This window comes from Capricornis sumatraensis, chromosome 15, assembly GCF_032405125.1.
Source record: "Capricornis sumatraensis isolate serow.1 chromosome 15, serow.2, whole genome shotgun sequence".
NCBI lineage: Eukaryota > Metazoa > Chordata > Mammalia > Artiodactyla > Bovidae > Capricornis > Capricornis sumatraensis.
In genome coordinates, this window is record NC_091083.1 from 21038843 (window position 1) to 21064470 (window position 25628).

At 40.8% G+C, this 25628-nt stretch overlaps 1 protein-coding gene and 1 pseudogene across 1 annotated transcript in view; one reads left to right on the plus strand and one right to left on the minus strand.

The window, feature by feature from the left end:
- The window catches only part of APBB1IP (amyloid beta precursor protein binding family B member 1 interacting protein), a 78218-nt gene that overhangs the window by 34414 nt on the left and 18176 nt on the right, over nt 1-25628 (minus strand). The window contains exons 2-4 of the mRNA XM_068987424.1: nt 5567-5638; nt 3380-3467; nt 1003-1289 (exon numbers count right to left, since the gene is read on the minus strand). Coding sequence (XP_068843525.1) covers nt 1003-1289; nt 3380-3467; nt 5567-5638 — 447 coding nt within the window. The remainder of the gene's footprint in view (nt 1-1002; nt 1290-3379; nt 3468-5566; nt 5639-25628) is intronic.
- Nucleotides 21787-22506, plus strand: LOC138091875 (methylsterol monooxygenase 1 pseudogene; annotated as a pseudogene).

Sequence of the window (25628 nt, forward strand, 5' to 3'; positions counted from 1 at the left end):
TCTTGCTGTAAATAATATAAATGTACAAAATTCTCTCTGAAAAGTTTTTTGGACTCAACCAGGCCCTTTGAAACTTCTATAATATTATACATCAATTATATCTCAGTAAACTGGAGGAAAAAAGAGCCTCTGTTCTAAATGGATCACCAATTTTCAAATAATTTTTATACAAGAATCACATAATACAGCAATGAGTAGTATTTGATATTTGTTTATATTTCCTATTTATTCATCCAAAAGATATTGTAGGGATTTTCAGGGTTCCTAGGGTTGTATTTATAAGTACTGGTCAGCATACAGTACAATAAATGTGAGAGCCACAGGAAATAGAGCTAGATTATTTCTCTAAAATATTTTATTATTTTTTTAATTTTTCTAAAATATTTTAAAAGTGGCTTACCCTAAGCAAAATCCTTAAAGCACCCTTTTTGCATTGATGCGGGACATAAACTGACATCCCAAATAATGACAATATGAACTTCTCAGAAATCTATTAATATCAAACACTTACCACCTGCTTGCCCATAACACCCCTTCCAACTTTGACCTTACAAGTGATATCTTTGCCAATGAACAAGGCTGTCAAATTCAGCAAAATTCCATTTAGTTCAATTTAGAAATATGTAAGGAATGCCTTCTATTCTTTATGTATTGGGCAAGGATCAGGGACACACCAATGTGTAAATCATTTCCATAGCTCACACCAAGGTAATCAAATATGACCCCCGAAAGGTTGAGTATTATCAGGAAAAGCCACATACAAATGTAGATTTAGCCAAACTATAATAATTCCTGAATATGGCCATAATAAGTTCCTTATACTCACCACCGTGTCCTTTCACAGGCATTTTACATCTGACTTTGCAGTGAACACATCTGGGATCCTTGTTTGTTTGAATCTTAGAGCCCTGGGCATACACATTTATGAATGGAACTGTCACTTTGAAGAAAGTCAGAGACCATGGGTGGCAGAGGTCAAGAGTCCTGACCCCATGGACTTACCTGAGAGATGGGTCCTGGAGGGGGTGGTGGCAGCGGAAGGTCTAACACTGGATCAGCTGGTGGAGGTGGTAAGTCATCATCATACTGACTCGTTGCAGCAACATTTGCTCCATAACCAAGAGAGGTTGTACCACTGAAACTTGGCACACACAGGGATGCTGAATGAGGTTGCTTTTGAGGGGTCTCTTTCTGGGCCTGGATTGTCCTCTGCTCAGCTTCACTTATGTCTGCTACCAGATCTGCCATGAGAGCATCTAAATCTTGGTCTTCCAGTGCATTTAAGGACTCTGATAGGGAAAATCACATTCATGAACAAGATAATGATGTGTACCTGGAAAAACTAAATGAAAGTCATTTTAAAGTGTCAGTTTTTCTGTAAAGCAATTATCCTTCAATTAAAACATAAATTAATTTTTTGAAAAAGCGTAAGTTTGAGTACAGGTTGCCAGGGATTGGGGTCGGGGAAATAAGATGAGGTTAGTGAAAGAATATGAACTTTTATAAGGCAAATAAGGTCTGAGGATCTAAGTATACCACGATGACTCTAGTTGCTAACGCTGTATGGTATAATTGAAATCTGCTGAAAGAGTACAACTTAAACATCCTCACTAAAATAAGAAGTAAATATGTGAGGAGATAGATAGGTTAACTATCTTGATGGTTAACTATCACAATGTAGATGCACACCAAATCTGCACACTGTACACTTTTACATATAATACAGTTTTATTCATCAAGTTAGCTTCAATAAAGCTAAAAATAGCCTTTCCTTCCCCCCTAAAAAAAAAAAAGAAAGGGAGGCAAATGCCTTCCCTACATTGAGCATCCTCACAGGCCACCTATAAAGTGAAATCCAAGTGCTGATTGGATGCCTATGTAGGAAATTCTTGTGCATTCTGGTGCAAAATCTTAAGAGTTTTACAAAGTAGGGGATGGGAGAGGCTGGAAACGGATGGAAAGTTCTCCCAGGTCTTTGGACAGCGGCAAACAGAGCAACACTAACGAATATACTTGGAAGAGAGTCGGTCTCCACCAACTGGGATTTACTTCCTGTGCCTTGAGATTTGGGGTGAGGATAGAGTTTCTGTGGGCACACCATCCAATCATAGGAACTCTCACATCTCAAAAGAGCAACAGCAGGAAACAAAGCACAAAGGGCATCAAGAGTGAAAAAAATGTTTTTGAAAAATTGGGATTAACTGGTAAAGACTTCATAAGACAGTGAGTTGGAAGTTAATTCTCTTTTTTTTTTTTTTAAAGAATTTTCTCTTGTTGTTTTCAAGACTTTCTATACATTAATACTAGCAGTTAAGTATTGTTTTTTTTTTTTTTTTTGACTGCACCACATGGTTTGTGGGATCTTAGTTCCCTGACCAGGGATCAAACCTGGTCCTACTGCCTTGGGAGCACGGAGGAGTCTCAACCACTCCACCACAGGGAAGTCCTGGGAGTTAACTCTTAAAGGAAATGGCAGACCCGGATTTTCAGAGTGAGGGGGAGGGAGGATGGTTTTGCTGGAATTTCTTCCACGTGTGAGATTACTGTGAGACCACGTGCATCCAGGGAGCCATGGCCGTGAATCGAGTTGGGACGGCACGTGGCTGATCAGGCAGTCACCGGATGGTGAGTGTGATGAACAAAGGGTGAGCAGGGTGGAAGTGATGATGAGGAAGAGAAATCTAGCTGCTGTGTGCAACGTGAACGAGACTGAGGAAATGGGAATGGGGGAAATACAGCCTTCTCAGGAACAAAGGATCAGAAGGCATGGGGAAATCATTTATTGTCCAACATCATCAGCACAAACACCATACAGCATATTATTACATTAATGCTAATGGTTCAACCCTGAATATTCATTGGAAGGACTGTTGCTGAAGCTCTGATAACCTCGGCCACTTGATGCAAAGAGCTGACTCACTGGAAAAGACTCTGATGCTGGAAAAGATTGAAGGCAATAGGAAATGGGGGCGGCAGAGGATGAAATGGTTCGATCTCAGGGACACCAACCCGATGGACATGAATTTGAGCAAACTCCAGGTGACAGTGAAAACTGAGGAGCCTGGCATGCTGCAGTCCATGGGGTCGCTGAGTTGGACATGACTTAGTCACTGAACAACAACAATGGTTCCATGTACAGTGCTTGGAGAAGTTTGGATCTCCTAACTATGTAAAAAGGGTTTATTTCCTCCTAAGCCAGTGTTCTTTTGCACATAACTTCTTCATAAAATTAAGTGAAATCAATTCTTAAAATCTCAGAAAGAATATATGTAGAACTAAGGAAGTGTATTCCTAGTTTTCTAGAGCTACGAATTACACTCTGACAGATTTTAGTCATTGCTATGATTTCAAATTACTCAAGAAAAGAAACGATGCTTACCATTTAAATCCTTAAACCCCACACTGTAGTTAAATTCAACTCTGGGCGGTTTAGGATCTGGAGGAGGAAGAATGTCGACTCCTAAACTCTGTGAAAACAGAGCCCCAGCCCCAAAGTTATTCAGGATACTTACATTTTTGCAGGGCAAATTATTCATTAAGTAAAGAATCATGTACTGTTTACCCATGTTCCCTCTAAACATGTTCTCTAAAAACTGTATTATTTGCACACTTTAGGTGATTTTTTCCCCTACAAAAAATGACAAGTTAAAAATTATTCTAGAAAGTACACTTTGAAACAAAACATATCAACTGAGACTGATGAGAATGAAGTTGTTTGTTTTTATAAACAACAGGAAAAATTTCTGGTAATGGTGCACCTGTAACACACATGCTGTATATATAATTCATTAAGACTTAAGTTATGACATCAAAGAAAGGAATATTTAGTCACTTGAAGAAAAGAACTGTCCAGGATGCAATCTTTTATTATACAGTAAAATGTTAACGCTGTTGCTCTTATTTAATAAAACTCTTGTTAAAAAGAAATGAAGACACAGTAAGTTACTAATTTTGTAAATAACATTATTTTTTAAGTGAAAAAGTGACTTCTTGTATGATTTAAAAGCTAATATTTAAAAATATTTTTACATCCATAGTTTGAGAAGTGATTTCACCTGTTCCTACTCATGAATGTTTTCATGACGGTAAGTGTATTTTTTTATGTTAATTTGATGTAGTAATATCCTTGTTCATGTTTTAAATTTCTGAAAGAAGCAATCATTATATTTTTGAGAATAAATTAACAAGATACTATCAGTTATAAGTAAAAAAAAAAAGACCATTAATCAAGAAGCTTAAAAAAAATGAACCAAAGAAAGTTAGAATCAAGGAGAAAATGTAGGGAAGAGTGACTGCAACCCCAGAATTCATTCTAAAAACCAGAATAAGCTTGCAAAAATTGCCAAGAAAAGGGAAGGTTGATAGAGAAACTATGGGGCAGATACAGGAGCAAAAATTAGTGAAAGGAAGTGCACACACACACAAATACTCATTAACCATTTGCTTTTTAAACACTATAATTAGGAAGTATAACATTGCAATTAGGGGAGCCAACTCATTTTTTCTCAGGAGTATATCAGGCTACTTAAAGAAATTATAAACAGTTCTCTATCAAAATATGTGTCCATGAATGTGTGATGTAACAGGCTTTGAGTAAAATAGAGAGGGAAAGAAGAGAAAGGAAACTAGTTTTAGGAAGAAACTCCTTTAATCAGTTTTAGCCAAGCAAACCCTGTGACTGGACTCACTTGAGCACAGTAAAGATCAAAACTCAGACAGGCTCTCAGGAAAGGCAGATCCAAGACACTCTGAGGGGTCCCCATCTTACTCTGGAGGTTATAGCAACAATACTCAACTATGAAAATCCCAAACTGACCAAACAGGATAGTCATTCCTCTATGGAGCAGAAGTGAGTGGACAGAGACACGCAGACGTTCATCAGACTCTCCCCCTTCACGGGTGGAAAAGAGTCCTCAGATCTACAGAAATGAGGCTATCATCCCTCTGGTTTTTAGTCAGGACCCCTTTTCTCTAAGCCTATTGTCTCATCTTTTCTCTCTTCCTTCATAGCGTCTGAACCTCCTTGAATTTCATATAGAATATAAAGTAGATGCTAACTAGTATTGATTTATTTTTCTAAAATAAACATAACAAATAAGTTAGTCTTCATTTATTTTGTAGAAAACTTTGGGATCCCTGACTTTCTTATTTAGGAATATCGGAGGATTCTTATTTCAGTGCTTCATGCAGAAAGTCATTAGCGGAGTAGCCTTTACATAAGGTGACTGCCAGGGAAATTGTTCAGTGAGGGTGGTGGTTGCAGAGGGTTTGCTTGGGGAAAATTCCTCCACTGGCATTGCTAAGGATTTGAACACCATAAGCATGAGAACTGCCATAACAGAATGTGTGTGTGACCCATGTATTCAGTTAACTGAACTCAGAAAGGTACAATCAGGAAAAAAGCTTTATTTCTTTCCCCTACTACAGTTACAGCAGGACTATATAATATTGTCAGTTTCCAGTCTTCAGAAAGATAGCTCTCTTGTCATATTAGAATCAAATTCAGTAACACTGTTTTTTGTGTTTTTTTTTTTTTCTAATTTGAAAGGTAAGAAGGAGAATTTACCTGAGTCAGGAGATCCATCTCTCCCAGCAAATTGCTGAACATTTGCTCTATATCTTCGTTTGACTCACCCATCTGAAAAAGGAAGAAATCCAGGTATAAACAGTCTAATAAAAGCCTGGTCCTTGGGGATAATTGTCCCATCTCTTTCTTTTCCTCTAAAAGGCCCATCAATGGGCAAGTAAGTCGAGAAGAAAAGCCTGTGGAGAGGAAGGTTCATTTTGGCCTGCACGTCCATGCCTGACCTCTCTGCAATTTGCTTGGTCCAAGATTGAGCCGAACTCTAGGGACTGTCTCAGTGACAATGGGACTGTTTTCCCAGACAGAACTAGTCTCCTTGGGGCCAACTGGACAAGTGGGTGACATTCAGAAATTCACAACCACGTAGGACACCATGATTGGAAAAAGAGAATGCCTCCGGTCATGGGCGATGGCACCAGAGCCACAAAGAACTTCATTTCCACTTGAAAACGAACCCAAAAATGATGTCAGGTGTGAGTAAGCAAATTTACCAAAAAATTCCTTGCTTTACAAGTTTCTATCTGAAACAGCAGTTTTCAGCACATTTATTTGGAAATATTAGGATGACACACAGTTAGAACTAAAACGGCCACATGATCAAGTGATAAGAGATGGAAATAAAACGTATTTTACATTATAACCTTTCTCTACCTAAACCAAGCGAAGGAAGTGGCCACAGGAGAAAAAGTGCTTCCATAAAGTGTGAGGAGGTACACCCTGGGAGGTATAACTAATTGCTCTGGTCCTGACATTGTTGGTGAGGCTGGACTAGGACATTAGGGGACACGGTCACAAGGCTTAATTAGTAATGTGTTGTTTGGCAATAAAGACTCAACTATTTCGTCTGTAAGATGAGGGCTTTGTTGCAGATAATTTCTAAGGGTCGCAAATGCTCTAAAACACCAGAAAATTAGTGCTCATTACAGTTTAGGCTAAGAAGTCTGGTGAATGAGATCAGCATGGATTATTTAAACCAAACAATATGTATGTGTGTGTATGCATGTGTTTGTGTTTCCATCATTTTATATGAAACTTATATACATACAAAAGTTGAGAAAATAATGTAATTATCTTCAGGTACCCATTGTCCAGCTGTAACAATGATCAACTCGTGACTGATCTTTTTATGTAGATATCACATATGTAACACTAAAGGTTTGTTTTTTTCTCACATAACCATAATAATATTATCTGTGCACACACACTTGTGTGTATTTGTATTTAAAATAAATTATTTGAATTGCCACGATACAGAAGCAACCTAAGTGTCTATCAACAGATGAATGGATAAAGAAGCTGTGGTAAATGTACACAGTGGAATATTACTCAGCCATAAAAGGAGTGAAATCTGGCCATTGGCCGAAACACACATGGACTTGGTGGGCATTATGCTAAATGAAATAAGTCGGACAGAGAAAGGCAAATACTGTATGATATCACTTATATGCAGAATCTAAAAAAATACAACAAATTAGTGGATAAAACAAAAAAGAAGCAGATTCACAGGTGTTGAGAACAAATTAGTGGTTACCAGTGGGGAGAGAGAGGAGGGGAGGGGCGATATAGGGGTGCAGGGTAAGAGGTACAATTTGGTATGAAGTAGACTACAAGAATATATTGCAAGACACGAGAATATAGCCACTGTTTTATAATAGCTATAAATGAGGCATAACCTTTAAAAAGTGTGAATCACTATGCTATATACCTGTAACTTACATAATACCATACAGCAACTATACGTCAATAAAAAATATTTGGCTAAAACAGGCAAAGTCAACGTGGATTTATCTTTCCTTGAATAAATTATCATAAAACTTACAGTTTTCCCTTTACTATAACCTCAGACTAATACTTAAGAATAATACCTTTTCATATTTAATAGCTTTAGTTAACCAGGATTTAACTAAACCCTCTGTCTCTTTATATGTAGCTAAAAGACCTCTGTCATACTGACTCTGCTTATTTAAAACTGACCTAAATGATTAAAAAAATCAGTTCTTGAAAGTACAGAGAGGTAATGATGACAGTGATGAAGACATTGTCTAGCACTTAACCTTGTTCTAGGAACTGATCTATAAGCTGGGTTGATATTAACAGTAAACAGCTAGAACGGCACTGACACTGAGAAATCAGAACGCATGAGGGCTGTAAAAACCATCTGGAGTCTGTCAGTGCATAGCTTCCAGACATCCACCCTGCGGACTTCCCTGGAGGCCCAGTGGCTAAGACGTGGCATCCACGGGTCAGAAATATCCACTGAGCCCAAACACCTTAGATTCTCAGACTGTATACACCACCGATACAGAATGGGTAGAGGCATACACACACCACTATATACAAAATAGATAACCAACAAGAGCCTACTGTAGAGCACAGAAACTCTACTCAATATTCTGCAACAGCCTCTATGGGGAAAGGATCTGAAAGAGAATGAATACACGTATAACTGAACCACTTTGCTGTACACCTGAAACTAATGCAACATTGTAAATCAACTATACTCCAATACACAGTAAAAATTAAGTTAAAATTTTAAAAAAACAGAACAGGTTGAGGACATGCCAGGGTGAATCATATACCTAATGTGGAAATAACTCGAAACAGCAGCCCACTCTTGTGACCTCTGCTGACTCCCCCTATGCTCATCAAAGTAGAAAAATCTTCCCCCTGCCCTTCCATTCCTTTTCCCTAGAGTCTGTTGATATTGAATTATTTAAAGGAGTTAACATCAAAATTATTCCATAAATCTTGTTATAAGTAAAGTAGGCTGCTGAAAGGATCACAGTTTAAAAGCGTTGTTATCCTTGCTGAAAATCCTGAAACATTTAGTTAATAACGTAAATGTGTATTAATGTGTAAATTCAAACCAGATTACATATTTATCTTCCCTACAAGAAAACCTTGCTTTTGGAATGAACAGAACGAGAGTTCCATGGATGTATACGGTGTCCACACACTCACACATGCACAAGAAAATAGGGCTGTGTCTATTTGTTATTTCCTGAAGGTCAAAATCAAGAGTAAAAAGAGAGAAAGGAAACACCCAGCCCTGAGCACTCAAAGTGTTGTATGGGTTAACAGCTAAAAGAGACGGGGTGGAGGAGCCTTAGTGAAGCAATGGATTGTGAAACAAGCAAAATGCACACAGCGACTGGGTGGAATTAACATCTTTTTGTGAGTATGTCATCTCTGAACTCCTTTTGTGTCTTGGGAAGAACACCACATTGTTGATTAAAAACATTTGGAATCATTCTTTATCAGATAGATTTTGCTGGGTTTTTTTTGAGGGCGCAGAGAGTTGGATAGGAGTGGGATGGGGTGGTTGAGGCTGTACATTCAGGCTGAAATTCTGCCTTAGAGTCCCTGAATGATGGTGGCTTTTTCCCTAAAGCTCTGTCTTTCCCTAGGGATCAAACTTCTAAGCCTGTTTTTATCTACAGATAGTTTTTCTTCTCCACATATATATATTTCCTATATAAGCTTTAAATATGCATATTTTTAAAAATCTGCCTGTAAGAGAAAACATGGTGACTCTAGGAGGTGTTAATGCAACTTGTAATGACTGTTTCACAGTATATACATATACCATATCATTATGTCAATGCCTTAGTGTTAGATGTCAGTCAGATGCCCAGAGTGCAGGAAAAAGTGTATCCTGATAGTATTCTAATATATATTCATGTTGTATATTATGTTATATAAATATATTTATATATAACTTATATAACATATTATGTAAATATATATCTATATATTGCTTAATAGGACATCCGTTTATATCTATGGCAAAGTTAACCTTGTCTATTTAACTCAGTTTGAACGCGGGTTTCATTGCCACTTGGATGAGAAATTCCAGCCATGATTTTGGACCTGAGTGACTCACCTTAAACAACCCATTCAATATTCCACAAGCTTTTCCATCATTCTTCCCCCTCTGGTGCATTCTCCTCCTATATGCCCTAGCTTGACTATTGGTCATTATCCATCTATTAGTCTAATTTAGAAACCCTGGCATAGTCCCCAGACTCTTCCCATTTTTCCACCCCCACCAGTCCAAAAAAAAAAAAAAATCCTGTCAATGGTTCCTGCAAGGAGCTTTCCTTTCCTTCATCCTCACTGTTGAGACTCTCATCAGCTCATCAAGCCTCGAGGATTCCTCATCAAGTCCCATCACTATCATTTCAAATTTGAAATGGAAATCTGAATGTTTCAATCTCCTGTTCCGTGGCTGATCACGATGAAGTGGGGAGAGTTCAAGTCTCGCCACATCTTTTAAAGTCCTTCGTAATTTGCCCCAACCTACTCTTCAGGGTTCAACTCTGACCCATCAGGGTCCTTGACACTGTCTGAACAGGCTTGAAACATTCTCTTTGTCTTGGTACACACTATTCCCTTCAAGTAGCATCCTTCTCTGTCCACTCATCCTTCATATAACCCTACTGATCATTTGGAATCCAGCTTTCATGGATGTCAGCATACCTCATGGAGAGACTTCCTGTCCATTGCACTTGGCAACCCTATCAGTAAATCCAGATGCCAACAACCTGGATAAGGTTTTTAAACCTCCCTGGGTTAGTTTTCTTCATCCGTAAAATGAAGAGATTAACATGTAATTTGTAGGACTGCTGTGACATTCATATTGGTGTGCAACCACGACCACTATTCATTTCCAGAACCTTTTCATCTTCCTCAACTAGCAATTTCATACCCATTAAATAGTAACTCCCCATCCCTCCCACCCCTGGCCCCGAATCCTAGGATCCATCACCCTACTTTCTCTGTTTATGCATCTGGCTACTCTAGACATCTCATGTAAATGGACTGAAATATTTGTCCTCAAGATTCACCCTGGTTGTAGCACTATCGTGTACCGTGTACGATCGTGTATCATGCACTATTGTGCAAGTGAAGTGGTGTTTGAGTCTCTAGCTAGATTGCCAGAATTAAACTATAACTATTAACAGAATTCATGAGAAAGAAAGTTGGAAAATCTGAGGTTCTTTCAGTATCAATCTGTTTTGATATTTTTATTATTTTTAAATTTAAAAAACCCAACTGGCTGTGTTTATTTTTTTGAGGGAAAAAAAATCAGCCCACACATTGTTGCTATTTAGCCAGTCTGTCTGACTCTTTTGTGACTGCACGGCCTGTAGCCTGCCTGGCTCCTCTGTCCATGGGATTTCCCAGGCAAGAATACTGGAGCGGGTTGCCATTTCCTTCTCCAGGGGATCTTACTAACCCAGGGATCGAACGATTTGGTCCATGGATTATTTATCACTGAGCCACCAGGGAAGCCCCAGCCCACATATTACAACTACAGATACAAAAGAGCAGATAATTTTTAAACAATCTGTTGGTGATAGGAATCACACTTGGTATGGAGTGTGTAGTCATGCAGAATCCAGGTGTTCACAAATGCTGGTAGAGATCGTGAAGTAGCCAGTGTATGGTACAACTGGAAAATAACAGACAATATTGCATTTTACCCAATCCTGCTGGTAGTTTTTTTTTTTTTTTTTTTTCAAAATGCAATGAAAGCCCTCCTCAAGAGGAAGTGGTTCATGGAACAACATAGCCCGTGGTTAAAGGTTCTCGCAATGCGTGGGGGAGGAGGGAGGTAAAACTTCTGTGTAACATAAAACAGGAAGCAGAAACATCTCTAAAATTACACGCAGGATCAAATAACACTCAACAAAGAACTATAAGAAATGTCTTGGGTCGACTTAACTGGCTTTGCACAGTATACTTGAGATCAGTGAAAAAAATGTTTTTATTGGAGTATAATTGCTTTAAAATGTTGTGTTTCTGCTGTACAACATCATGAATCAGCCATATGTATACATATACCCCTTCCTCTGGAGTCTCCCTCCCAACCCCCACCTCCCACCCCTCTAGGTCATCACAGAGCACCGAACTGAGCTCTCTGGTACACAGCAGCTTCCCACTAGCTAGCTATTTCATACATGGCAGGAGAAGGCAATGGCACCCCACTCAAGTACTGTTGCCTGGAAAATCCCATGGATGGAGGAGCCTGGTGGGCTGCAGTCCATGGGGTCACTAAGAGTCGGATACAACTGAGTGACTTCACTTTCACTTTTCCCTTTCATGTATTGGAGAAGGAAATGGCAACCCACTCCAGTGTTCTTGCCTGGAGAATCCCAGGGACCGGGGAGCCTGGTGGGCTGCCGTCTATGGGGTCACACAGAGTCGGACACGACTGAAGAGACTTAGCAGCAGCAGCAGTGTGTGTGTGTGTGTGTGTGTGTGTGTGTGTGTGTGTGTGTGTGTGAATGCTCCTCTCACAGTGTGTGTGTGTGTGTGTGTGTGTGTGTGTGAATGCTCCTCTCACAGTTCGTCCCACTTTTCCCTTCCCCTTCCCTGCACCCCCATTTCAGTTCTCTATATCTGCATCTCCACTCTTGCTCTGCAAATAGGGTCACCTGTACCATTTTTCTAGATTCCATATCTGCCTTAACATACAGTATTTGTTTTTCTTTCTGACTTCCTTTACTCTGTATGACAGACTCTAGGTTCACCCACTTCACCACAAATGATCCAATCCCATTCCTTTTTATGTTTGAGTAATATTCCATTGTATATATATATCACATCTTCTTTATCCATTAATGGGTGGAAATCAGTGAAAACTTCAAGAACTAGGCTAACAAACAGTTATGAAGTTAACAGGATAATCACTATGGTCTTACGAACAATACAGACCAATACAACAATCAATCACAGAGGAAATTCATGGGGATGTCGCTAAGCGTGTGTATGTATGACCATGCGAAAGGGACAGCTAAGACAACAGGAGTCTTTGGTAGGCAGTATTGTGATGGCAAAAGTTTGATGGAAAAAACATCTGTAAATGGAAGAGTGATCATGAAATGACATATTTTATTTAATAATTAAAAAAAACACCAAAGGGGGTATTTGAAAAAGTCTTCGAATTTGTTGACAATGTAGACACACACACACGTACATAACATGAAATGGATTACTGCATTTTTTAAAAGACATATTTTAAAAAATATTTGTATTTATTTATTTGGCTGCACTGGGTCTCAGTGATGGCATGCAAACTCTAAGCTGTGGCACATGGGATCCAGCTCCTGACCAGGGATTGAACCCAGGCCCCCTGCATTGGAAGTGTGGTGTCTTAGTCACTGGACCAGCAGGGAAGCAACAAGAGTATGATTTTTAAATGGACTTCTTTCCAAATTGTTTTAATTTTGAGTGAATGCAGGGTGGAGTGGGCAGGGTAATAATGTACTCTGCTAAGTCAAGCTCCAGGGAGGTGAAAAGTGAGATGGCAGAAAGAGACCCAAAAATATTCAACAGCATCAAAAGTTAACCACATGTGACATGGGGGAAGGGCAGCTTATATGAATGCAAATTCTCACCTCCCTCTGTCCTATTGACTTTTCTATATCTTTAGAAGACAAGAAGTAGACTAGTGTCCCTTGTATATGCTTGGGCTGAAAAGAGATCTTGAGACTTTCTTAAGTTCCCTTTTTATTCTATTTCGAGCATTTACATAAAGTATGGGGAACTGCTTTCATATTTAGGATCTACTGTGGCATTAAACAAAAGTGACAACATAATTTAGGGCTTTTTGAACAGATAAAAATAGAAAAATATATTATTCACTCATTTGTAAAGAAGAACAATGGGAACTAGTTTTCATACACACAAGGCCTACAGATAGTTACATGTATTCACTGTTTCCTACTTCTCCCTGTTTTCTCTCGAATTTACCCTGATATGGCTGAATGTTTGTGTCCCACCTACCCCGTCCCTGCCACCAAATTCCTTTGTTGCAACCCTAATATCCAATGTGACGGTATCTGTAGATGGAGCCTCTGGGAGGAAATTAGGTCATGAGAGTGGAGCCTTCATGTTGGGATTACTGCTTGTATAAGAAGAGATTTGAGGGACTTCCCCAGTAGTCCAGTGGCTAAGACTCTTTGCTCCCAATGCAGGGGGCCTGAGTTCAATCCCTGGTCAGGGAACTAGATCTTACATGCCACAGCTAAGACCTGGTGCAGCCAGATAAATAAAGAGACACAAGAGAGCTTGCTTCTCTCTCTCTCTCTGCCATGTGAAGACGCAGCAAGAAGACGGCCATTGCAAACCAGGAAGAAGACCCTCACCAGACACCAGATCTGCTCATGCCTTGGTCTCTGACTTTCCAGCTTCCAGAACTGTTGAGACATAAACGTCTGTTGCTTAAGCTGCCCAGTCTACGGTATTTTTGTTCTAGCATCTCAAACTGACGAAATGAAGGGCGTTAGTTGCTCAGTCGTGTCTGACTCTTTGCAACACCATGGACTGGGGCCTGCCAGGCTTCTCTGTCCACGGAATTCTCCAGGCAAGAATACAGGAGTGGGTAGCCACTCCCTCCTGCAGGGGATCTTCCCAGGGATCAAACCCAGGTCTCCCGCATTGCAGGCATCTTCTTTACCATGAACTTTGTTTCTACCATGTCACCAAACTGTGTCAAGATCACCAACAACCATCACATTTCTAAGTCCAATAGTTAATTCTCAGCCTCTTAAGCAGCATTTAACACCACTCACCGATCACCTTGTCTTGGAAATACTTTCTTCGCTTGGCTTCCATGAAAGCTTTCCTTCCTGCTTTTCCTCCTAACAGAGACCAACTGAAGTTAAAGTTAGTAAAACTTAAGTTTCAGGGATTCCAGGGACTTCCCTGGTGGTCCAGTGGTTTAGAATCCACCTTGCAATACAGGCGACTCGGATTCAATCCCTGGTCTGGGAACCAGGATTCCACACACTGCAGAGCAGCCAAGCCCATGCACCACAGCGAGGCCTGTGTGCCACAGTGAAGATCCCACGTGCCGCCACTGAGACCTGACGCAGCCAAATAAATCAACTTCTTTTTAAGTTTCAGGGATCCTCACTTACAGGCTCTAAGACTGCGCTTCTCTTCTGGCACCCAAGCCACAGCATGGAACACTGCTTTCTTGCTGAGAGATCACCCTGGTAGTGGTCTCAGGGCTTGGAGTGGGGCTAGTGGGCTGCCAGCATCACTTCCACTTCACCTGGACTCCAGCAAGAGCTGGACCTAAGGTAAATTTCACAGACTGTGGATGCCATCCTCTATTCCAAGGAGAATATCTGAAGGAAACACTGTTCTGCTCTGTTACTTGCTTGGAGTCACCTTGACCCAGGCTCCATGGCCATCTGACCATACCCACGGGGCCAGCTTAGCAGTTGGGAGGGGGCAGGAGCTGTGGGGTCCCAGCTAAACCGGACCAGCTGCTTCTTGAGCCACTGGGAGCCATGGGTACCATGTAGTATCTAGCGAAAGCAAGTGACTCAGTTCTCTGAGATCTCGCTCCTGGGCAAGAAGCACCCCCAGTGGAAGAAGCCACAGAGGAAGTTACAGATGAGGCCTGATCATGGAGAGTTATGCGCCTGAAGCAAAACTTTTTCTAAATTACCAGTAACACACTTAATGTTGAGTAACCTAGCTGGAGGAAAGACTAAATTAGCTATTTCCACTATAGAAGATTGTATTTCAAATCCATCCTCATATGGAGAGCTAATCAGAGAAGATGCAGTCTAAAATGCAGGAAGACATATGTCAGGCAGTTAGTAATAATAAAATTAAAAATGTGCTTTGGGGATATTATGATATTTGTGGCATGTATGTTCTTTTAATGGAGAAGGAAATGGCAACCCACTCCAGTATTCTTGCCTGGAGAATCCCATGGACAAAGGAGCCTGGTGGGCCTTTGGGGTCGCAAAGAGTCGGACATGACTGAGCGACTAACACACAGACACGTTCTTTTAAAACTGAAATACAGTTGACTTACTGTGATATTTCAGGTGTACAGCACAGTGATTCAGCTTATACATAAACATGCATAGTATATACACATATTACATACAATGCACATATATATGTATTATTTTTCAGGTTATTTTCCATTATAGGTTAAGGCATTTAATATTGTTCCCTGTGCTATACGGTAGGTCCTTGCTGTTTATCTGTTTTATATATAGTAGTGTGTATCTGTTAATCCCAAATTTCTGATTCATCCTCCCCTTCCCCTTTCCCCTTTGGTAACCATGGTTTCTTTATTTTTTTTAATTTTGATATATTTAATTTAAAAATTTTTTAGTGGGAGTATAAGTGCTTTAAAATGAAATGAATCAGCCATATGTATACATATATATATCCCCTCATACTCCACCCCAGCCCCATCCCACCCCTCTAGGTCACCACAGAGCTGAGCTTCCTGCGCCTTATAGCAGGCTCCAACTAGCTATCTATTTTACCCATCATGATCAGTCACTCAGTCGTGTCTGACTCTGCAACCCCATGAACTCTAACCCACCAGGCGTCTCTGTCCATGGAATTCTCCAGGCAAGAATACTGAAGTGGGTTGCCATTTCCTCCTTCAGATGATCTTCCCGACCCAGGGATTGAACCCGAGTCTCCTGCATCTCCTGCTTGGCAGGATTCTTTACCGCCACGCCACCTGGGAAGCCCCTGTTTTACACGTTCAGTTCAGTTCAGTCGCTCAGTCGTGTCTGACTCTTTGCGACCCCATGAATCGCAGCACGCCAGGCCTCCCTGTCCATCACAAACTCCTGGAGTTCACTCAGACTCACATCCATCGAGTCAGTGATGCCATCCAGCCATCTCATCCTCTGTCGTCCCCTTCTCCTCCTGCCTCCAATACCTCCCAGCATCACAGTCTTTTCCAATGAGTCAACTCTTCGCATGAGGTGGCAAAGTACTGGAGTTTCAGCTTTAGCATCATTCCTTCCAAAGAAATCCCAGGACTGATCTCCTTCAGAATGGACTGGTTGGATCTCCTTGCAGTCCAAGGGACTCTCAAGAGTCTTCTCCAACACCACAGTTCAAAAGCATCAATTCTTCAGTGCTCAGCCTTCTTCACAGTCCAACTCTCACATCCATACATAACCACTGGAAAAACCATAGCCTTGACTAGACAGACCTTAGTGGCAGTGTATAAATGTCAATCCTAATCTCCCAATTCCTCCCACCCTCCCCTTTCTGCCCTGTGACCACATGTCCGTTCCCTACATCTGTGTCTGTATTCCTGCCCTGCAAATAGGTTCATCTGTACCATTTTTCTAGATTCCACCGTAGGTTTGTTTCCTATGCCTGTGAGTCGATTTCTGTTTTGTAAGTTCATTTGTATCATTTTTTTTTTAGATTTGTGGTTAACTACCTTAAAAAATTAGCCATTTGTTGTGATTCCTTTCTCACTCTAAATATTTACTTTCTATTTTAAATTTTATTCATCATTTTGTACTCTATTTTTTTTTTTAAAGGGAATGTCCTCAAAACGTGCAAGATTCAGGAACCTCACTGGTTCTCCTTTCAGCCTCTCCCATAGCCCCTTCTCATTTCCCAGATCTCCTGGTCTTCCCTCCGGCCTCTGTCTACACTCACTCCGTGCTGATCTCATGCCGTCTTGTGGCTTTAAACACTGCATACAAGCTGCCGAATCCCAGTGTGCATCTCCAGCCCAAACTCCTCTCTTATTTCACACACTCAACTACTACTTAGCCCCGCCCCATCCCTCGAGTCTCTGATTTTATCTCCCTTTCTTCTGCTCCCGGGAGCCCCCAGCTGCTCTGAGGACTCTGGCGGGCATATGCACATGTTTTGCTCTTTATCTGAACGCTTGTTTCCTGCTGACCTAAATGGCTTGCTCCCCACAGCCTTTAGGTGGTTGCTTAAAGGTTCCCTCAGTGCTCCCTAACCTCTTTCAAAATCAGCTCTTTACCACAAGCCCACTTCTCCCTGTTCACGTTCTCTTTGGCTTCCCTGGTGGCTCAGACGGTAAAAGCGTCTGCCTACAATGCGGGAGACCCGGGTTCGATCCCTGGGTGGGGAAGATCCCTGGAGAAGGAAATGGCACCCCACTCCAGTATTCTTGCCTGGAAAATCCCATGGACAGAGGAGCCTGACAGGCTACAGTCCATGGGGTCGCAAAGAGTCGGACACGACTGAGCAACTTCACTTCACTTCACTTCCACTTATCAACTAGAATGTAAGCTCCGTGAGGGCAGGGATTTGACTGTTTTTGTTTCTTGGGTTCCCAGGAAGCTGAGCAATGCAGAAACACGATAGACACTGAGTGAATACTTGTCACATGAATGAATGAAAAAAAGTGTAAAATGCAATACATTCATTTAAGTTTCATGAGGGCAAGGATTACTTCTGCGTTCCTAGCGCCAAACACAGTGCCTGTCTTGGTCACAGAAGACCTGCTAAAGTCTTCCCTGAATGGCTGAATGGCCTCAAGGGGAAGCAGTGGAAGAGAAACGATGAGGGGGGGAGACAGATAAGAAAAGGGAACTGGGGACTTACCTGATGGTCCAGTTGTTAAGACTCTGTGCGTCCACTGCAGGGAGTGAGGTTCAATCCCTAGTCAAGGAACTAACCTCCCGAATGCCACACAGTGTGGCCAAAAATATTTTTAAAAAAGAAAAGAGAAGGGAAACGTTTCTACAGCCACCCCCCGTAGTGGGTGGTAAGAATGAACAGGAGGGAATTCCCTGGAAGGTCCAGTGGTTAGGACTCTGAACTTTCATCGCCAATGGACCAGGTCTGGGGAACTAAGATCCCATAAGCCTTGAGGTACAGTCAAGAAAAGAGAGAAGAAAAGAGAAGAAAAGGAAAGAAAAAAGATGATGCAATGCTAAGTCAAGCTCCAGGTAGGTGAGAGGTGAGATGCATGAATAAGACCCCAAAACGTTCAACAGAACTTGGAAATAGTAAGTGACAAAAGAGTATTCTTTAATGCTTTCAAAGGTAATACCTTTAAACGGAAAAATCTGGTGGGCACACTTTTAACCAAATAATCAAAGACTTAGGATCATCCCTGATGGGACAGCCTGACATCACTGCCCCTGTGGTAACGCCCCCCGAATGCGGCATCACCACTACACTAACGCACCAGAGTGTTTTGCTGGAGTCTAGTCTGGAGGGGTCAATCCAACAAATCTCCACTGAGGGACTTTCTGCAAAACAAACAAAATGACTTGTCTAGACTCTTCGGAGTGGGGGCGGGGAGCAGGGGGAAAGACGTTATTGGGATAATCTGGAAAATGTGAATATGAACTGTGTATCAGAAAATGATTAAATCAATTAAATTTCCTGGGTGTGATAACTGTGGTTTGTGTTTGAGAAGGTCTTTGTTCTTGAGAGATAAATGGTGAAAAACATAAAGCACACACCGTAAAATGTAAACAATGAGTGAGTCTGGGTGATGGGAATACGGTTGTCTGTTGCGCTATTCTTACTTTTTTGTTGTTGTTGAAGTATTGAAACTTTCCAAGAGAAAAAGTTGAGGAAGAGGGAAAGACCCAAACTCTTTTAAGTCCGGTGGATCTGAATTTTTAAAAGCAAAGCAGGGACTTCCCTGGTGGTACAGAGAAGAATCCGCCTGCCAAGGCAGGGGACACAGGTTCGACCCCTGGTCTGGGAAGGTTCCACATGCCTTGGAGCAACTAAAGCCCCTGTGCCACAACTACTGAGCCCAACTGCTGCAACTATTAAAGCCCGTGTGCCCAGAGCCTGTGCTGCACAAGAGAAACCGCTGCACTGAGAAGCCCGCGCACTGCAATGAAGAGCAGCCCCAGCTCACTGCAGCGAGAGAAAGCCTGTGCGCAGCCACAAAGACCCAGAGCAATGAAAAGATAAACTAAATAAATAAATAGAATGGTACCCCTTAAAAAAAAAAAAGCCAAGCCGAAAGAAAGAGAGAGAGAGAAAGAGGAACAAGGAGAGAATGAAATGTGAGATGCTGGCAAAGACAATACAAAAGAAAAAAAAAAATCTATCCTGAGCAGAGCTGATTTGTTATCTCATCTAATTATCATAAAACCCTGTGGGGATGGATAACTCTACTTGCTCCCATCTTCACAGATGAAGAGCTTGTGCTTAGGAGTTTGAGTGACAGGCCCGAGATCACACAGGACAGGACTCAAACTCAAGTCCTGTCTCTTCCATCGTGCTGCTTGCTCCTGCCTTATGCAGAAAATAAGCCACACAGTCAGAAAGTCACAGCATGGGAGATGTAGTGAAAGAAAAACGTAGGTGCAAAGTACACTTGGACACTCGCAGCACATCTGCCTAGAGGTGACACGTGGTCACAGGCACCAAGGAAATGTAAGAGGAGAAAAAGGCACACGTGGCATAGAAAGCCAAACTGAAACAGGATTTCAGGCAGTAACATCTCAGCTCAAAGGGAGGCTCTTTCACATCAGAGCTTCTAAAGACTCCAGAATGGGGTTTTGTCTTCATAGACGTGACTGTGGGTGCTGTCATAGCATCTCCCTGCTCAGCTATGCTAAGCTAGGGTCCCTATCTGGCCATGGTCCTGACTTCCACCCCTTAGGATAGGTAGAAAGGGAGGGGCCGCCTGGGACTTAACGCTGTGCGCAACAAACAGGTGGAAACAGAAATTGTCTGCTAATCACAAGATTTTGATGCATGATTTTAAAACAGTAATATTCCCTTCTTCCAACTCCTAGTTGAAAGTGGAAAAGGATGAAGGGAAAGAGCTCAAAACACTTTGGCTTCAATTTCTCATTTTTGCTTTGGCGGTGAAGACCAGCGTGTTCTAGTGCAAGGAGGATTTCCCTGAGCGATTGCTGAAATTCTTAAATATCCAAGCATGAGAATATTAGTGTCAGATGGCTTTTTAATTTGCAGGAGAGCAGGGGGGATATTTCCTAAAGATTCCTAAGAATGAAGAGTCGTGACCTAGGCCATCACTGGAGTAAAAAGAACCAGACATGTCCCCTGAGATGCGTGGAAGAGTCCCCAGCAGAACACATGTGCCAGGCTTTGCTCAGAAAGCAGGAAACAGCTCCTCAGGGCTGAATCTGCCACAACACTCTGAGACTGGTTGGCCAGCTTTGTGAGTTGTTTCTTACAGCAAAATAGACACACAGGTTACTGTACACCGTAAAAAAAAAATCACTGAAACCAAAAGAAAAACTAAAGGCAACTTATTTCCTCAACTCAAAAACATATTTTGACATTCAAATACTTCTGAAGCCATGATTCCTACCGTCGAGTATGAAATCTGGCTACCACCAGTAGGAATCAGCTATGACATAGTATTCCTTAACCACACACGTGTCAACTGAGTGGAACAGAAAAGGTGTCTTTTTATCTTATCGTCATTTTATTTGTTATCTCCATTGGTAGTAGAAGACACACTTCATTTAAAAAGTTATCAAGGATTCCCGTGGTGGTCCAGTGCTTAAGAATCCACACTTCCATTTTGAGTTTATTTTTGCGTACGGTGTTAGGAAGTGCTCTAGTTTCATTCTTTTACATGTAGCTGTCCAGTTTTCCCAGCATGACTTATTGAAGAGGCGATTTTTTCCTCCGCTGTATATTCTTGTCTCCTTTGTCAAAGATAAGGTGCCCGTATGTGTGTGGGTTTATGTCTGGGCTTTCTATCTTGCTCCACTGGTCTTTATTTCTGTTTTTGTGCCAGTATCATTCTGTCTTGATACTGTAGCAATTTGAGTCTGTTCTAGTGAGGTGGATGAAGCTAGAACCTGTTATACAGAGTGAAGTTAAGTCAGAAAGACGTTGGAAAACCAACATCGTATATTAATGCATGTATATGGAATCTAGAAAAACAGTATTAATGAACCTATTTGCAGGGAAGGGATGCAGATGCAGAGAACAGACTTGTGGACACAGTGGGGGAAGGAAAAAGTGCGACAGAGAAAGCAGCATCAACAGGTACCCCACCACGTGTGAGGTCGACAGCTGGTGAGAAGCTGCTATACAACACATGGAGCTCTGCTTGGCGCTCTGTGTTGGCCCAGAAGGGTGGCATGCAGGAGGGAAGGAAAGCTGATTTGCACTGTCGTAGGGCAGAAACCAACACAACATGGTAAAGCAATTTTCCTCCAAATAAAAAATAAATTAAAAAAAAAAAAAAGAATCACCTAAAAAAAAAAAAGCAGCGCCTAGCACAGCTCTGGAGATGGTGGCTGCAGACTGGGTGGCGCACAAGAATAATTAGGCTGTCTGCAAAGATTTGAAAAATGGCAACAAATGAAAGTATCAGCGTCTTCAGTTCAGCATCCTTGGCTGTGGAATATGTAGATTCACCTTTGCCTGAGAATCCTCTGCAGGATCCATTTTAAAATGCTTGGAACTATATGTTGAATAATTATACAAAGTTCCAGATTGCAACATGGGGATCTCTCATAGTTCACGAGGTCCTTTATTTCTTGTTCTGTTTACCTGGATCTTTGTTTCAATTTATACCTTACATGAAAAAGTACAAAATTCAAAAGGATAAACCAGAAACATGGGAAAACCAATGGAAACATTTTAAAGCATTTTTCTTTAATCACTTTTGTATCCAGCTTCCGTTGACGTGTGGAACTTATTGTTTTACAGAGTATTTCAGTATTCCCTACGATTGGGGAACACTGCCAGGATGGTACATGCTTTTGGCAAGATGTTTTGGCTGTGCAGTGATCGAGGATACTTGGCACTACTTCTTGCATAGGCTTTTACATAACAAAAGAATATATAAACATATTCATAAAATTCATCATGAGATTCAGGCTCCATTTAGAATGGAAGCTGAATATGCACATCCTCTGGAAACCATAATTCTTAGAACTGGATTTTTCATTGGAATCATACATTTATGTGATCATGTTATTCTTCTTTGGGCCTGGGTGACTGTTCGTTTGATAGAGACTATTGATGTCCATAGTGGTTATGACATTCCTCTCAACCCTTTAAATCTCATTCCTTTCTATGCTGGTTCTCGGCATCACAATTTGCACCACACGAACTTCATTGGAAACTATGCTTCAACATTTACATGGTGGGACAGAATTTTTGGAACAGACTCTCAAATTTAATGCCTACAATGAGAAAATGAAGAAAGTAAAAGACTGAATAAGCATCTCATATAAACCTTCCGGAAAATATGCATTTCTTGAATTGAAGCTAGTAGCTAACATTGCTTCTGGGGAGCAGAAATATACAGATGACTTGGCCACTAAGTGATTAAAAAGAATATCAACAACTTTTAATTAATTTCCTAGTGGGAGCTTTCATATATTTAAATACAGTTTTCCTGAGGAAGTTTTAAGGGCCTTTTTGCTAATCTTACAAAAAGGATTTAAGTAATGGAAGGAGTATTAATTGAAGTCTTTCCCCCAACATTGTGCCATAGGACTGAAGCCAAAATTGGTCTTTAAACCTTTTAAACATATAGTGGCCATTTCAGGAACTCTTGGTAGCGGTGTTGGCCTCCTGTTGAACTTTAAATACCTTTTTGGAATTTGTATAAAAACCAAATGCCATGGATTGAACCATACCAGTCTGTACAGTATGAGTGAGTGCCGAATCCAGAATAGCCAGTGCCAGGAATTTCTTCTTATTTGGAGCTGCCCAGTTTAAAGTGACTCTTTGGGAAGTCCTTTTTGATAACAATGTACCACTGTTATCTATAAATTAAGGCATTTATGAATTGATGCAAGACTATTTTAGTCTAGAGTTTTCAGGCTACTTGAACTTTTTTTTAAAAATTGAGCTTTATTTCTGCTATTTACCCTTTCATTTTTGTATATCAAGTTTTCTTTGTACTTAAAGCAGTGTCCTGAAACTGTGTACTGGCTTGCTGTATCTGCACTTGGAGCTATTGAAATAAATGAGATTTTGTTTGATTATTCCGTTTCCAATTAAAAAAAAAAGAATCCACACTTCCATTGCACTGGGTTCAATCTCTGGTTGGGAAACTAAGATCCTGCCTGCCGCACAACCAAAAAAAAAATAAATAAAAATACAATTAAAAATAAATAAAAATCTTAAAAAAAATTCACAGTGATGCAGCACCGAAATGTAAAATTAAGGTCTGGTGAAGACTGACATTCATAGACTAGGACATGCAATTCATGGGAGCAGAAATTACTAGAGTGCTCAGGCTGTAATTTTCAAACTCAAAAGAGATGGATTTCACAGATTTATGTATCATGAAGAATTATCATTTAGGTACCAAAGGCCTACCTATTAAACACTTGTAATTGGAAATCAAAAGTTGTTTCACTTCCAAAAATATTTAAGACAATAAAGAAAACTAAATCTTTGTATTTAAGCAAATAAGAAATATTTTTAAAATTCATGACTTTTTTCAGTTCGGTCGCTCAGTTCTGTCTGACTCTTTGAGACCCCATGGAATGCAGCACACCAGGCCTCCCTGTCCATCACCAACACCCGGAGTTTACTCAAACTCATGTCCATTTAGTCGGTGATGCCATCCAACCATCTCATCCTCTGTCGTCCCCTTTTCCTCCTGCCTTCAATCTTTCCCAGCATCAGGGTCTTTTCATATGAGTCAGTTCTTCACATCACGTGGCCAAAGTATTGGAGTTTCAGCTTCAGCATCAGTCCTTCCAATGAATATTCAGGACTGATTTCCTCTAGGATGGACTGACTCTTTTGGATGAGCCTAAAAATTACACTGTGAACTCTAAAGGTTGAAAGGAACAGGCTTGGCTAAATGTCTGGCATGCTCAGCCTGTCTTAGAATCTTAAGATTCTCAATGTGAAGAGGTAAAGGCTCACATTTTATTTGTAATACCAAGAAGAAACAATATGAAATTCTACAAGCAACTGTATGCTGTTATGTCCTAAAATGTCCCTGAACATTCGATGCAGTGTCTTCCACTTCCAGAAAGAAACTGTTCAGGAACTGATCAATGAAATAGGATAACGATGCTGAATGTTCTCAAGATGAGAAGTGAACAATGACCTTTGGCTTTAACCACATAAAGTCACTAGTTATCTCTGGAGAAGCGTTGAGGGCGGAAACCAAAAGGAGCCCCTTCAGAAGGGAGTGGGGAAGAGAGATAAGACAAGACAACCTATCTGAGAAGGTGAGTCCATTCGGTCAGTAGCAATTATAACATGCATTTCTGTCTGTCACTCACAGTTCTTCCAATTTCATGGCTCCAAACATCTTTCTTTTAAACTGAAATTTTATTTTTATCTACTTATTTTTTTCTTTCGGCTGCACCACATAGCATGTGAGATCTTAGTTCCCCAACCAGGGCTCGAACCCACGGCCCCTGCAATGGAAGTATGAAGTCTTAACCACCGGACCCCCAAGGAAGTCCCCCACAGATGTGCTGTGCCATCATTTAACCACTTCTCTATTGCTGGAAATGGATTATTTGTCCTTCTTTTCAAGAAATAATGTTACAAGCCAGATGTTTTCCTTTGCTGAAAAATTATACGCAGCAAGGCTTAAGGATAAAACTGGAAATATCGATTAATTCTTGTTGCCTTTCTGTGGGGTGAGAAAATCTCTGGTTTTGGGTCTTGGTCAGTATTTTGCACCTGGCAGCAAAACCCCCAAAGGACTGGGGCTGTTGGTTAAAAATAACAGTCAAGGGTGGTAAATTCTGCATTAATGAGCTCAAGCAGCGTGTGTCCCCACCATGGCCTGGCCTTCTCTCTATTTTCAAGTATTTATGGCCATTTCTGTGAGCGCGTGTGTCCAAAACATGATATACAAGTGCCATGGAAAAGATATTAGAAAAATCTGAGATGCATTTAAGAGTTTTCAGCGGCAACCCAGTTCTAATTATTCTTCTATAAATTTTACTAAAACTTTTTAGTAAATTCTAATGTATTTTACTAAAATTTTAGTAAATGAGTAAATTTTTAGTAAATTTTAAAATTAGTAAATTTTCTTTTTCCTCAAAGATGCACTGACAATGTTTTCTACTCTATTTTGAAGTTAGAACTGAATTTAGAACTATTTTCAAGATAGGAACTGAATTCTTACTCCCACACATTCACAATGATTCATCCCTTAAAAAAAAAAGCAAAAAACATCTATTAACAATATTTTTCTCTCAAATCATCTTCCATAAGTAGTTGGGGTGCGGGGTGTGTGTGTGGGGGGGGGGGCGCTGCTATTTTGCTCACATTTGCCTTGAGACACATGGGCCCACCCACGGCTGAGGCTAGCGGA